Source organism: Neomonachus schauinslandi, chromosome 8 (assembly GCF_002201575.2).
Source record: "Neomonachus schauinslandi chromosome 8, ASM220157v2, whole genome shotgun sequence".
NCBI classification, from domain to species: domain Eukaryota; kingdom Metazoa; phylum Chordata; class Mammalia; order Carnivora; family Phocidae; genus Neomonachus; species Neomonachus schauinslandi.
Genome location: NC_058410.1, coordinates 82,706,805 through 82,719,180, shown reverse-complemented (window position 1 = coordinate 82,719,180; position 12,376 = coordinate 82,706,805). Strand labels below are relative to the sequence as shown.

At 42.7% G+C, this 12,376-nt stretch overlaps 1 protein-coding gene across 8 annotated transcripts in view; it reads right to left on the bottom strand.

The window, feature by feature from the left end:
* The window catches only part of SLC17A5 (solute carrier family 17 member 5), a 48,676-nt gene extending 41,511 nt beyond the window's left edge, over positions 1-7,165 (bottom strand). For 5 of the 8 annotated variants that reach the window (XM_021693170.2, XM_044917277.1, XM_044917275.1 and 2 more), the window contains exon 1: positions 7,001-7,165. In XM_021693170.2, the coding sequence (XP_021548845.1) occupies positions 7,001-7,094 (94 nt within the window). In that variant the 5' untranslated portion in view covers positions 7,095-7,165. Of the gene's footprint in view, positions 1-343; positions 365-7,000 lie in introns of all 8 variants that reach the window. The other 3 variants (XM_044917279.1, XM_044917280.1, XM_044917274.1) reach the window with 2 other exon arrangements.
* Positions 7,166-12,376: the final 5,211 nt, after the last annotated feature.

Genomic DNA, 12,376 nt, shown 5'->3' with positions numbered 1-12,376 from the left:
CCCCCCCCCCCCCCCCCCCCCCCCCCCCCCCCCCCCCCCGCTTGTGTGCACATGCTCTCTCTCTCTCTTTAAAAAAAAGAAAAATCTCCATTACAGAGTCAAAACTGAATCCCTAATCCCTGTCAGTTGACAAAGATTCAAGAAAAACAGTTAAGGGGTTTAATGGCACATTATTTCTGAAAAACTATCTAAAATATGGCCAATCAGTACTAGAGTACTGACTACAGCAAAGCACCGAAACTGTGGACTATGGATTAGTAGCCATCTCACTGTAAGGGTAGCACAGCACGAAAAGTTTCCTGCCAAGGCTAGCGTATGAAACCCCTCTTGATAAATTTCTTACCTTGAAAAGTATCCTCGGAGGCTGGGTTTGAATCAGAAGCCATGATTAATACTTAAGGCCCACCTAAACTAAATGTATTTAAGAATCCAGAAGCAAACTTGCAGAATCTATGACAGTTGCAGCATCTGTGACAGTTGCTCAGTTGAACATGCTTAAAGGGCCCACATTTAAAAAAAGTAAGCAAGTGAATGTAACACAGGGATTAAAAAAAAGGGAAGGCGGAATTGGTTGGAGGAACCAATGAAAGATCATGTAAGAGGAGGCATTTTGATCTATTTTTTACTTCAATTACAGGCGTATGCACATTATTTGGTCTTTTTCTTCTTTTGCTGAGTTGCAGAATCGGAGAGGGGACAGGAATTTAGGAAGTTAAGGTTGATTGGTCCCTTAGTGACAGAGAGAGAGTGGCTAATCCAAGGTTTTACACCTGTAAATTTGGCAAACACTGAGTGTTTAATAAATAGCTGTCGAAAGACACGAATGTCTATTTTACTTGGTAATGACAATCTAAAGTTAAATACATATGCATGAATATATGTATGCTTTTATTTGGTAATGACCTACTAACTCTCTATATGTGCATGTGTTTCCCCTGCTCAGGAATCCTGGTGCTTTCATTGACCCAACCTCAAGCAACAGTACATTTTTCAGAGTACAAAGGTCTTAGTACTGATTCAGACTGAAGCATTAGTGAATATGGCACAGCTCTACTTAGGGATATATTAACATATTATGATCCACCTCACTTTTCGAGAAGCCCTCACACACTTAACAACTGCAATCAATTTTTCCTCTGTGCAGGGTTTACATCATTTACCAGAGAACTTGTCATGTGGCATTCTCGACTCCTTTTGGAGGAGTACAGCTATTAGAATTATGGCACCACTGCCATAGTGAGATCTTGACCTGTGAGAACTGTATTTCTAAGGCTCCATATGTGCCGTCTCTGTTAACTGAATCTAGATACATTTGCTTTCTGCTCCAACCATATGGGCTGCTGCCTAGTTAAGAGACTTTTGGATAGTGTGAGGCGTGTTTTCTTTATCATCGCTCTGTGTGGGAGAGTAATACACATAAGTCTGGATGGTGGACTCATAATCTTGCCAAATTTGGACAACCAAAGTGTGTTACTTGGAGTAACTTGGAACAAGAAAACTCCAGATACATGTACTGTGTGCTTTGCCAAGGTACTATTGACAGAGTTCATTATCTATTTCAGCAGAGGAATGACAGTAGGTCATTTATGGTTTCAAGAGCTTCTCTGGTTGCCGTGTGGAGATTACAAAGGGGGAGGAGTGTGAATGGTAGTAGAAGATGTAGACTCTGTAAGATCATTTATGGGACTATTGTTTTCCCGGGAAATGGGCAGATCCTTTTTTTTTTTTTTTAAAGATTTTATTTATTCATTTGAGACAGATACACAAAGAGAGAGAGCATGAGCAGGGGAGAGGCAGAAGGAGAGGGAGAAGCACTGAGCAAGGAGGAGCCTGGGGGCTCAAACCAGGACCCATGAGATCAAGACCTGAGCTGAAATCAAGTGTCAGATGCTTAACTGACTGAGCCACCCAGGCACCCCAGAAATGGGCAGATTTGAGATAAATTTAAAAACAGAACTGACAGGCCTTGCCTACCTATTAGATGTGGGAGTAAGTGAAAGGGAGGGATGAAGTTACTAGTAATTCAATTTACTAGTCTAGACAACTTTATTTTATGCCATTGTGACCTGTAATGTTATTACTTCTCTCTATCCTATTTGCAGTTACCTTATTTTACTGTAATCAGCTTCTCCCCATGAGATGTTTCATTGGACTGTGATTATACCTTATCCTATGAAGATGTGGGGCAAGCAGCTTGATATTACTTGAAAAACTGACCTAGAAGTTATGGGTCAGGCAATTTTAACTTTTTGGGGCACAGTCAATAATCAGAAAATAAAAAGCCAACACAGATGTCGCAAAGTATATAGCTATGAGGTCGTAAGAGATATTAAAAATATATGGTCACTACTTTATAAAAATGGCTGTTGCTTAAGAATCAGTCAGAAAAATTTTATTTCAAAAACGCATGGTGTTAAGACAAAATGTGCCAGTGAATCTGGATAATGTTTGAAATTGGTCCAACAAAAGAATGCTTGCATTATGAAGACAGAGAACATCCATCAAGCATCCGTCACACTGAAATCAAGTTCAAAGCAAAATCATGCTTGCATAATGAACAGAGCACCCATCAAAACAAACATCAGCTTCTAAAATATGGTTTAAATTTAGGAATGTGGAGTGGGTGTAGTTGAAAGAACACAGGCTAATTTAGAGAGAAGCAGACCTGGGAATGAATCTCAGTCCTGAATCTCACCGGCCATGTGTCTTTGGGGGAAGTTATTTAATAGTTTTCATTCTCAGGGCATCTGGGTGGCCCAGTGGGTTGAGCGTACATCTGACTCTTGGTTTTGGCTCAGGTCATGATTTCGGGGTCCTGGGATCGAGCCCCGCATCGGGCTCCCTGCTCAGCACACAGTCTGCTTATCCCTCTCCCTCTGCTCTTCCCCCTACTCGTGTCCTCTCTTTCTCTTTCAAATAAACAAATAAGTAAAATCTTAAAAAAAATAGTTTTCATTCTCAGGTTTCTTGGCTCTAAAATGAGGCAAATAATAACCACCTCACTGGGTTGTGTGTAGATTAAATGAAATACTCTAGGGCAGTTATGATAAGCACTCAGCAAAAATGAATTCCTTTCCTGTTCACCCTGGAGAAATTTATACCAATAAGATAAAGTACTACAATATATGTATGTAACAAGGGGCAAAGGAGTCACATTAAGCTGCTTGTGTGTGTGTATGTGTGGGGTGGGGGTCAGGGAAGGCCTCTTGGAGAAAGAACATTTATACAGAGTCTTCATCAATGAGTAGGAAGTCACCAGGCATTGAGAGTAGAGGGGTAACTGTCTGGAAGCATCATCCATGTGGAATAAGGAAGAGTCACTCTCATCAATTAGCACAGGGCAAGAGAAAATAATCACCCCTTGAGGCAGCAGTGAGGAGTGAGAATGATATGCCCAGAAGGCCAGGTTTCTGTTGAAGCAATGATGTGGGTGGAGGGAAGGCTGGTGAAAACCCTAGAATGCAGGGTATTTATTCATTGTGGAAGGGTTTGGCAGTGGGGAGGAGAAAGGAGTACTGAATAGTGAGGGGCTGAGACTGAGGTTGAAAATCGATGGTTAGGAGCACTGACCCACACAGATGACGATTTTTCCTAGAGGAGGGTGGGCACTGGACATAGTGAGCCCCCTTGGCCCAGGAATTGCATTAAAAAAGACTTCCTATTGGGGCGCCTGGCTGGCTCAGTTGGTAAAGCATGTGACTCTTGATCTCTGTGTTGTGAATTCGAGCCCCATGTTGGGCATAGAGATTACTTAAAAAAAAAAATCTTCCAAAAAAGAAAAAAGATTTCTTTTCTAACATGAATACAATATGTTTTGTGTTTAAAAAGGGTAATATTCAGGGCGCCTGGGTGGCTCAGTTGGTTAAGTGACTGCCTTTGGCCCGGGATCAAGTCCCGCATCGGGCTCCCTGCTCAGCAGGGAGTCTGCTTCTCCCTCTGACCGTACCCCCTCTTGTGCGCACTCTCTCTCAAATAAATAAATAAATAAATAAAAATCTTTTTAAAAAGAAAGGGTAATATTCAACTAGTCTTACTCTGTCTTATGGACAATTAATTCCTGATAGATCCTTATGTATTCTTAGCTCCCAAATTAATACCCGTTTATGTGAAAACACCAAATTCCCTTAAAATGGATTCAGTTACTATTGTAATATGACCAAATGATCCAATGATCCAAGGCCATTTGCCTTTGTTCTGTAATGTGGTTGCTCTCTACCAGCACTCCGAATCTTACATTTAAGACTATATTCACACAAGAAGTGTATTTGCGAAACTCAATGCTTGTGTAACTGAATCCTGAATGTAACCTCCCCAACAGAGTAGTAGAGGCAAAACCCCAAACAAACAAAACACCCCATCAATGAAAACAAAGCACAGAATGACCTATATTACAAGCTAGAAATCACAAGTTCCAATACAGTGTGACCATGAAGAATGGGGACCTCATTTTGCCGTGCCCAGCTTCTCTGAGGAATGCAAAATCTAAATGGCCTTCGTTGAAAATAATGATAATAATAATAATAGTAATAGTAACTAACATTTACTATGTGCCAAACTCTTCTAAGCACTTCCTATTAGCTCATTTAATCCTCACAATAACCCTGTAAATTAGGTATATTATTTTCCCTGATTTATTGATAAGGAAAGTACAGAGAGCTTAGGTAATTGCTAAAGCTCACACACCTAGTTAGTAGAGCTGGGTTTGGCAGTTAGGGACTCTGGCTTCAAATCTATGCTCTGTTTTTAAACACAAAGAAATGTCTTAGAAGCCCTACAGTTGATTTTTTTCCTAACACAAATGAGTACATTTTTGGTGCAACAGTATTTTGAAAATCCACTTAATCAAATGCAAGACACATGTCATTCATTCAAAAGCAAACCCTCAACTGGTATAAAGTGTGAGGAATGAAGAATTTTTATGTGTGGGAGGGGAAGCTTTGCTCTTCCTTGCTTAGTTCCCTCCCTTCCTCCTACCTAAATTAGGCAGAAAAATCTATAGACTTCCTATTGTTTATCAGTGTTGAACCAGCCTTCTCCCATCATTTTGGTGTGCATTTCTGAAATCGACCAGGCTGAGTAAAAGCAAATGCTTGAGGGGTAACCACAGTTGGGTTACTGAAAATTCCATCATATTACATCAACCTGAGAGGCATTAATTCTTAACACTAAAGAAACATATCTTAAGTTTAGCTCTTAGTAAAGAAACATAAAACCAGGTCCTCGTATTCACCATGGATGGGGAACTCTCAAATTTGTAATGGATCAAGTAAAAACGATTAAGCATTTTTCAAATAGGAATTTCTCAAATATAACACAAATGTGGCTACATGCTGCAACCTTTGGGAATGTAATCTCTGTGGCCCTTGGTTGTCTATGTATAAAATGATGCATCACCAGAGGGTGGTTAGTTTCTAAGGTCTTTTTACTACTGTAAAATGTTACCACTGACATTTTGTTGGCCTTTCTCTCCTGAAAAATCGAAACTATACACTTAGGGCGCCTGGGTGGCTCAGGTGGTTAAGCGACTGCCTTTGGCTCAGGTCATGATCCTGGAGTCCCTGGATCGAGTCCCGCATCAGGCTCCCTGCTCAGCGGGGAGTCTGCTTCTCCCTCTGACCCTCCCCCCTCTCATGTGCTTTCTCTCTCATTCTCTCTCTCTCTCAAATAAAGAAATAAAATCTTTAAAAAAAACAAAAAACAAAAAAACCCTATACACTTAGGCATGGATGAAGTACAGCTGTATATATTTTCTCAACTGCAACAGAATATGATAGTCTCTAGGGAATATCTTGATGGCATTTGTTTCTGTATTTCCATACTAGATTATTTTACAGAAGATTTTAGAAATCTAACAGTGTATGCCACAGAAAAAGCTCAGTTTATGGAACTAAGTCCAACTTCCAGGTCTAATGTCACTGGTACAGTATTTACACTGAGCGTCCTCTAAAATAAGCTCCCAGCGGCCGGATGGAGCTCTTAGGTTGCCACATCTACTGCCACCATCTGGTAATGTTAAAAACAAAAAAGATACCACAGGACGATCCTGTTCTTGGTCAGGAAAAGTCAAATTTCTAATTCAACTCTGTTTCTCATGCACACATCTTTGAAACTATAGAACGCGTACAAATGGATTTGTTCTTTAGTTTTAATTATTTTTAAAGAAGTTACATTTATAAAAGTATTAAATAGCAATATATTTTAATTTCTCCAAATTCAGGGAAGATACGTTGTGAAGTACTTCCTTTTCTATTTGCTGCAAGACCTTTGGCAAATTATCTTAGAACTTTATAGATATTCTATCTTGAAGATAACTGTTTTCTAACTTAAATCGTAGACCTGCTACGATGTAACCGTAGACTACCATACGGAAAAAAAAATTCAAGATATTCGCTGGCTTATGCAATAGTTTTCCTCCACATACACACAAATGTTAACCTCAGTCCTCCTCGGTCTCAGCTCCTCGCCCAAGGCGCTACCAGATTACATGCCGGCGGGCGGCAGTTGAGGAAACCTGGCGGTGACAGAGAGAAAGAGCTAGCAGCTCCGTCCAACCCTTTGCCCACCGATCTGCAGGGTTTTCTCCCAGTTTGCTCTTACTCCGGGTCTTCCGCTCGGCCCTTTGCCCACTGATTCACAGGTTCTCCTACAATACATTCTAACATGGGGTTCCCCGCTCGATATTATCGAGAATTGCCAGGAGTCCAGAGCGGGCGGCGCCCCGCTGTCCCTGCCCAGACCCCGCGGAGCTGCACCTGCCGAGGCCCCACCCGAGTCTCCAGCCCGGCCCGGCCTCACGGTCCCCGCCAGACCCCAGAGCGGCTTTTGGGCACCGGGGCAGGCGGGGGCTAAGCGGGGCCCTGAACGGACTCCCCCTCCTCGAGTTCCCTCGCGCCTTCGCTTCCCTTCCTCAAGACCCCTCACGCCTAAGCAGCTCTGGTCCCATCGGCCAAGGGCGCGGGTATCCTGGCCACCCCCGCCCTGGGACAGCTCCGCTGCTCACCGGCTTCAACCCGCGGGGTGCTCTGCAGGAGGGGCGTCCTATCTGAGCCCTCCTCGCCATCGCTCGAGGCCAGGCCCCCAATCGGGGACCTCATGACGCCTCCGAGAAGCAGGACGGCGATACCGGCAGAAAGGAGAGCGGGGGCCGGACAGCCGAAGGCCCGGGCCGCGCTGGCGGGGCGGGGTGGTGCCGCTGGCACCGCCCCTCGGCTGCGTTCTGTCACCGCGGTCCCGCCTAGAGGCGGCCGCACCGACTCCGCCCCCGCCGCCATCTTAGGTTCGGGCAACTGTGGAGGGGTTGGGTGGGGAAAGGCAGAATTCGGGGCGTTGTGGCCTGGTGGGGCGCGGTGGGAGTTGAGTTATCTCGCCCCTTGGGTTTTGGGCATGCCAGATCGCCGTCGTTCTGAGGAACAACGCTCTCCCCTCTTGTGCTCCCTTGAAAAGCGTAGGGGCTGCCCCTCCGGGATGAGTGGGACCCTGGAGGCGGCTGCGAGGACTTGAATCGCGCATAATTAAGGGGAGGGCTGGGATCGAAGTTGGGAAGTGGATGGTGTGTATTTGACGTTAATTTATCAATAGTAAATTGTCATGAATATTAGCAATCCTGGTACTATCTACCCGTGACAGCATATTGTCCCTAACGTAGTTTTTGCGAAGGAAAAACACTAAATGGAAACATACTGTTCAGTCCTAGGAAATCGCTGATTTTGTGGGTCAAAAAAGCCAATATTGTCAATTTCATCTGCTTCAACCTATAGAGTAATCTGTGTGTAATGTCTCCCCAGATCTAATTCGAATAGTAACTTCTGGCATATGCTGCCTGAGAAAGAGGAAAATGTACAGTCTCTCTTGGGAGGGTTGGGGGATGGGGCAGTGGGAATGGGACAGATGTGGGCCTGCAGTCCTGACGCCAGACTTCAGTTTGGCTGTTATCGTGAGTAATAGAGACCTGGAGATAGGAAAAATAAGATGTGGTAGATGCCCTTGGGGAGCTCATTGTAGCTGGGAAGACTCACAGGACAGTAATTTAAAAAAAACCGGGTCAGAAGCTTGGTGAGGTCCACGGGAACAAATGGGAGGGTTACCCTCACCCAGCACAGAGAGTGGAGGTTTCTGAAGGCATCCCTCACTTCCGGATCAATAAATGCTAGGAGAGTTATCAAGTTAAAACAACAACAAATCAAGCCTAGTTTCTGAGTTAGTGAAATTACCATGTATAGTTTAAGATCTTTAAGGAGGGATTCTGGCCCTTTAGGAGTCTTCTACAGCAATGCCACTTAAACTTGAATATGCGTGAAATCACCCAGCAGATCTTTTTAAAATGCAGATTCTGATTTATCAGGTCTGGCATTGACAACCTGGAGGGTGTTTTTGGACGAGGTTAACAGAACTCTTCCAGAATGTGGGTTGAATTTATTCAATTTAAGGCCTGAATAGAACAAAAGACCCCCTCCCCGACCAAGGGGGAGTTGTCCAGTGACTGCCTTTAGACTTGATTTGCAACCACGTGCTCTCCTGGGTCTTTGGGCTGCTAGCTCACACTGCAGATTTGACTTCCCAGCCATCATAATTGCATGAGCCAATTCCTTATATAACTTTACACACACACACACACACACACACACACACACACACACTCTGTCTTTCTCTCTCTTTCTATTGGTTCTGCTTCTCTGGAGAACACTGACTAATGCATCTGGGATGGGCCTGAGATTCTGTATTGCTAAGAAACTCACAGGTGACCACATTATGAATAGCAACTTTATAGAAGACTTGGACCAGGGAATAAAGATTCTAACAGATAATGAAAGATTTCAAACCAGAAGAGGTCCTTTTTTTTCTTTTAATACACGTTTTATTTTAAGAGTTTTAGGTTTATAGGAAAGTTGCTGAGATAGTACAGTGAGTGCTCCCTACCCTTTACCTGATTTGACCTGTTAAGATCTTACAATAGTATGAGACATTGCTCACAACTGATTAGCTATATTGATAGGTTATTATTAACTGAAGTTCATACTTTAGATTCCTTTGTTTTTACCTAATGTTCTTTTTTTTTTTTTAAAGATTTTATTTATTTATTTGAGACAGAGAGAATGAGAGAGAGAGAGCACATGAGAGGGGGGAGGGTCAGAGGGAGAAGCAGGCACCCTGCCGAGCAGGGAGCCCGATGCGGGACTCGATCCAGGGACTCCAGGATCATGACCTGAGCCGAAGGCAGTCGCTTAACCAACTGAGCCACCCAGGCGCCCCCTAATGTTCTTTTTCTGTCCTAGGTTTCCATCCAGGATGACAACATTACATTTAGTCATTGTGTCTCCTTACGCTCCTGTAGACTGACAGTTTCTCAGACTTTCTTGGTTTTTACTGAGCTTGGCAATTTTGTAGAGTACTGGTAGGTTTTGTAGAAAGTCTCTCAATTTGGGTTTAATGTTTTTCTTATAAATGAACTGGGGTTATGGTTTTTGGGGAGGAGGACCGCAGAGGTAAAACGCCATGCTCATCATATAATATGAAGGGAATGTGCTGTCGATATAACTTATCACTAATGATATCACTAGTGATATTAAGCTTCATCACATACCTGAGATGATCTCTGTCAGATTTTCCCCCTGTAAAGTTACTCCTTTTTCTCCCCTCCCTTTCCATACTTTTCTCTTTGGAAGGAAGTCAGTAGTGCAGCTTACACTTAAGGGGTAGGGGCAAAGACTTTCCCAAGTCTTTGAGGGGCAGAATTCCTTTGTATGGGTGATTTGTCTATTCTCCCTTATTTACTTATTCATTCAAGTATTTGGTTATATTATTATGGGCCCATGGTTATTATTTTGTACTTTGGGTTATAATCCAATACTATGTTATTTTGTTGTTCGAATTGTTCCAGCTTGGTGATTGGAAAATCTTTCAGTTGGTTCCTATGTCCCTTTCACATGCCTCCATTGTTGTGTTTTTTTGAGCTCTACCTTACTTTCTGGTATAATAAGATATTCTAGGCTCATCCTGTATAGCCTCTGCTCCTGCCATTTCTCCAGAATGTATGATGTTAGAAACCAACATGGTGCTGGATATATTTCTAGCTACTGCATTCTCATGGATTCTAAACCCAGAGGAAGTACTTTTGTTTTGTTTTGTTTTATAATATTCCAAAGAGGATCTTTTAATTTTTTTAATTTTAATTTTTATTATATTTTTAAAAAGATTTTATTTATTTATTTGACAGAGAGAAACACAGCGAGAGAGGGAACACAAGCAGGGGGTGTGGGAGAGGGAGAAGCAGGCTTCCCGCAGAGCAGGGAGCCCGATGTGGGGCTCGATCCAGGACCCTGGGATCATGACCTGAGCCGAAGGCAGATGCTTAACAACTGAGCCACCCAGGCGCCTCAAGAGGATTTTTTTTTTAAAAAGATTTATTTATTTATTTATTTGAGAGAGAATGAGCGAGACCCGTGAGTGCAGTGGGGAGGGGCAGAGGGAAAGGGAGAGAGAGAGAATCCCAAGCAGGCTCCACGCCCAGTACAGGGCCCAATCCAAGGACCCTGAGATCACCACTGGAGCTGAAATCAAGAGTCAGATTCAGAGTCAGATGCTCAACCAACTGCACCACCCAGGCACCCCCTAAAGATTTTTTCTTTTAAGATTTTATTTATTTATTTGACGGAGAGAGACAGCCAGAGAGGGAACACAAGCAGGGGGAGTGGGAGAGGAGAAGCAGGCTCCCCGCGGAGCAGGGAGCCCGATGCGGGGCTTGATCCCAGGACCCTGGGATCACGACCTGAGCCGAAGGCAGATCTTAATGACTGAGCCACCCAGGTGCCCCTAAAGAGGATTTTTAAAAAAAGATTTTATTTATTTATTGGAGAGAGAGAGTGAGCAAGAGAGAGAGAGCACACAAGCAGGGAGAGCAGCAGGCAGAGGGAGAAGCAGGCTCCCCACTGAGCAAGGAGCCTGATGTGGGATTTGATCCCAGGACCCTGGGATCATGACCTGAGCCAAAGGCAGATGCTTAACCGACTGAGCCACCCAGGTGTCCCAAGAGGATTTTTTTTTTTTAAAGCATAAGATGATACCTTTTTTCCCCCTTACTTCTGGCATTTACTTCCTGATGGCTCACTACCACAGAAGATTGTTGTTGACATTGTTATTTTTTGGTTAATAATTCTTTGCTTTACCAACAATCTAAAACAATGCTGTGCAATAGAAATATGGTGAAAGCTACATATATAATTTAAATTTTCTAGTAGCAATATTAAAACTTGAAAAACAAACAAAAAAAGGTGAAATGAATTTTATAATATATATTAATTAACACATAATATAAAATTTTATCAATTCAACATCTAATCAATATAAAACTATTAGTGGGATGTGTTACATTCTTTTTCCAGTACTAAATCTTCCATACCTCTGTGTATTTTGCACTTACAGCATGTCATCATTAGGACCAGCTATGTTTCAAGTGTTCAATTACCACATGTGGCGGTGGGCTACCATATTGGACAACACAGCTCTAGACCGTGGGAGGGTTTATTTCTCTTCCCCAGAATCCTGTATTTGGATGGAAAAAGAAGCATCTGGGTAGAGTGCCAAGTTCGAAAGATTCTAGCTGTTTTCCTCCTCCATAAAATGAAGAAAATAGTAGAAACAACCTCAAAGGGTTTTTGTAAGGATTAGATAATGTAATGCATGTAAATCACAGTACATGGTAGGTAGTAAGTCTCAATATATGTTAGCTATTGTAATTTTTTTTAAAGATACTTCAAATTTTAAAGTTCTTTTTTTTTAAAGATTTTATTCATTTATTTGAAAGAGAGCACAAGCAGGGGGAATGGCAGGCAGAGGGAGAAGCAGACTCCCCGCTGAGCAAGGAGCCTGATGCGGGCCTCAATCCCAGGACCCTGGGATCATGACCTGAGCCGAAGGCAGATGCTTAACCGACTGAGTCACCCAGATGCCCCAGCTATTGTAATTTTTATTGTTAAGTTTGTTTTGCAAAATGAGCTTACCCATGTTAGGAACTCCCTTTTGATTTTCATTATACCTCTTTTAAAATACATATCACATTCTATTTGGAATTATGTAGTTAATAGTTGGCTATGTAACTGTCTTGGTTCCCTTTTATGACTTTGGGTTTCCTAGGCCCTGGGACCAAGTCTTATTTATCTTTGCAGGCTGAGCAGTTCCTAGCATTGGTTCTTTCACTGTGCTTATCATGTTTCACAGTGTCTTATCATGTTGGCCTTGGTGAGACTACTAAGGTGAGAATTTCAAATAGACAGTAATATATAGGGAGTAAAAACTTGAATGGAAGGACAAATATTTGAATCACTAGATTTGGAAATATTAAAACTAATAACGGAATTTTTGGATGAACAATGTGATCCTA